Source organism: Otolemur garnettii, unplaced genomic scaffold, assembly GCF_000181295.1.
Source record: "Otolemur garnettii isolate 467f Iridium unplaced genomic scaffold, OtoGar3 scaffold00116, whole genome shotgun sequence".
NCBI classification, from domain to species: domain Eukaryota; kingdom Metazoa; phylum Chordata; class Mammalia; order Primates; family Galagidae; genus Otolemur; species Otolemur garnettii.
The window spans coordinates 5382840-5384578 of record NW_003852511.1 but is presented as its reverse complement, the minus strand read 5'-3'; the positions used below and the strand labels follow the sequence as shown (position 1 = coordinate 5384578).

The window sequence follows — 1739 nt, the reverse complement described above, 5'->3', positions numbered from 1 at the left end:
AAAAAAAAAAAAAATTATGTGAAGGCATTGAAGAGCTCCCAAGGAAGTAAGGAGGACAGGCCAAGATCTCAGAGAAGAAGAAGCATTCTCAGAGGCAAAGAATGCCTCCCACCATCAGCTGGTAGGGGCTGTGCTGCCACATCAGTAGCTTCACTGTAAAGACACACAGAAAAGATGGGAGAAGCAGGCTTCCTTACAAGGTATGCAAAGATTCCAGAAAACACACACAGACTAAGTTTGCTTGAGAGCCATTAAATCAAGGAAAGTCAGATTGTCAAAAAAATGAAATAGGAAAAGTTATATATAGCAAGGGGAAAAGAAGGAAGAGAGGGGCAGCTGAGAGACCATGACATTTCAGGTTTTTTTTCTTTTTAAAGACAAAGTCCCACTTTATCGCCCTCGGTAGAGCGCTGTGACATCACAGCTCACAGCAACCTCCAACTCCTGGGCTCTCAGCCTCCCGAGTAAGTGGGACTACAGGCACCAGCCACAATGCCCTGCTATTTTTTTGTTGCAGTTTGGCCAGGGTCGGGTTTGAACCCACCACCCTCAGTATATGGGGCCGGAGCCCTACTCACTGAGCCACAGACACCACCCCACATTTCAGTTCTTAAAAATCACTTGCACGGGCGGTGCCTGTGGCTCAAAGGAGTGGGGCACTGGCCTCATATGCCGGAGGTGGCAGGTTCAAACCCAGCCCCAGCCAAAAACTGCAAAAAAAAAAAAAAAAAAAAATCGCTTGTACTTTCGACAGCTGCCAGTTCTCCCTCTGAAACATACTTTGCACAGACCCCTCCTCTCTACTCCCAATCCCCACCTCCTGTGCAGTGTTGCTCACTCCTGTGATAGCCTCTTACACTCTGCACTGCAGCTAAAGCAAATGGTTACCAGAAGCCACAGCAGTGCAGAGCAGCAGTCTACACAAAATGGAGCTGCGGCAGAGGGATTTGCTCTTCACTAAAATTTTACTCTCCTTGCCAATGCCAGTTTTTTCCTTCAGGTTTTGTCCTGGATCAAGCCAATTTTTTAGACTCACCAGTGCCCTAAAAAAGCCCATTTACTTCTCTTGGGCAAACACTTTTTTCCCTGACAGGTCTTCGCCATACTGGTTTATTCTAAGTATGATTCTTTCATACATTCACTCAGTCAACTAACACATATGAAGTTACAATTACATTATGTGATTGTATTAGTTACTGTCCCTGCCTATCAGAGGCTGGGTAGGAGCAGGCAAGGAATGTAACACCATATGCCATAAGAAAGGTTATGTATAGGCTTAATATAAAACTAAAACCTAGAATAACTCAGCAGAAATTTGCTGTTCTGAGCTAATACTACCTGGCTTTAGAGGGGAATACTCTTCCAAAAGTCATTCGAATCCACAAATATAAGAACTTTCTGGCCACGCATCTGAAAAAAGGAAAGAAAGGATATACACATTTTAAAACTCCGCTTGGCTTACATCTTCAGTTTTCTGGAAAAGAGAAGGAAAACTTTAAGGTCTCAGAGTGAGGGATGCTAGTATAAATAAAAAGATATCACAGCAAAAATTGCTTCAAACAGAGCATAGGATCAGACAGATTTATAAAGCTAAAATCAAGCATATTATTACTTTTTTCAAGGAGGGTCTTGCTTTGTTGCTGGAACTAGAGTAAAGTGGTATGATCATAGTCCTCTGCAACCTCCAATTCCTGGGCTCAAGCAATTCTGCCTCAGCCTTTCTTTCTTTTTTTTTTTTT

General features: G+C 43.1%; 1 protein-coding gene across 1 annotated transcript in view; it reads right to left on the bottom strand.

The window, feature by feature from the left end:
- SFI1 (SFI1 centrin binding protein) overlaps positions 1 to 1739 on the bottom strand; it is a 122985-nt gene that overhangs the window by 102962 nt on the left and 18284 nt on the right. Inside the window, exon 3 of the mRNA XM_023517675.1 lies at positions 1339 to 1410. Coding sequence (XP_023373443.1) covers positions 1339 to 1410 — 72 coding nt within the window. The remainder of the gene's footprint in view (positions 1 to 1338; positions 1411 to 1739) is intronic.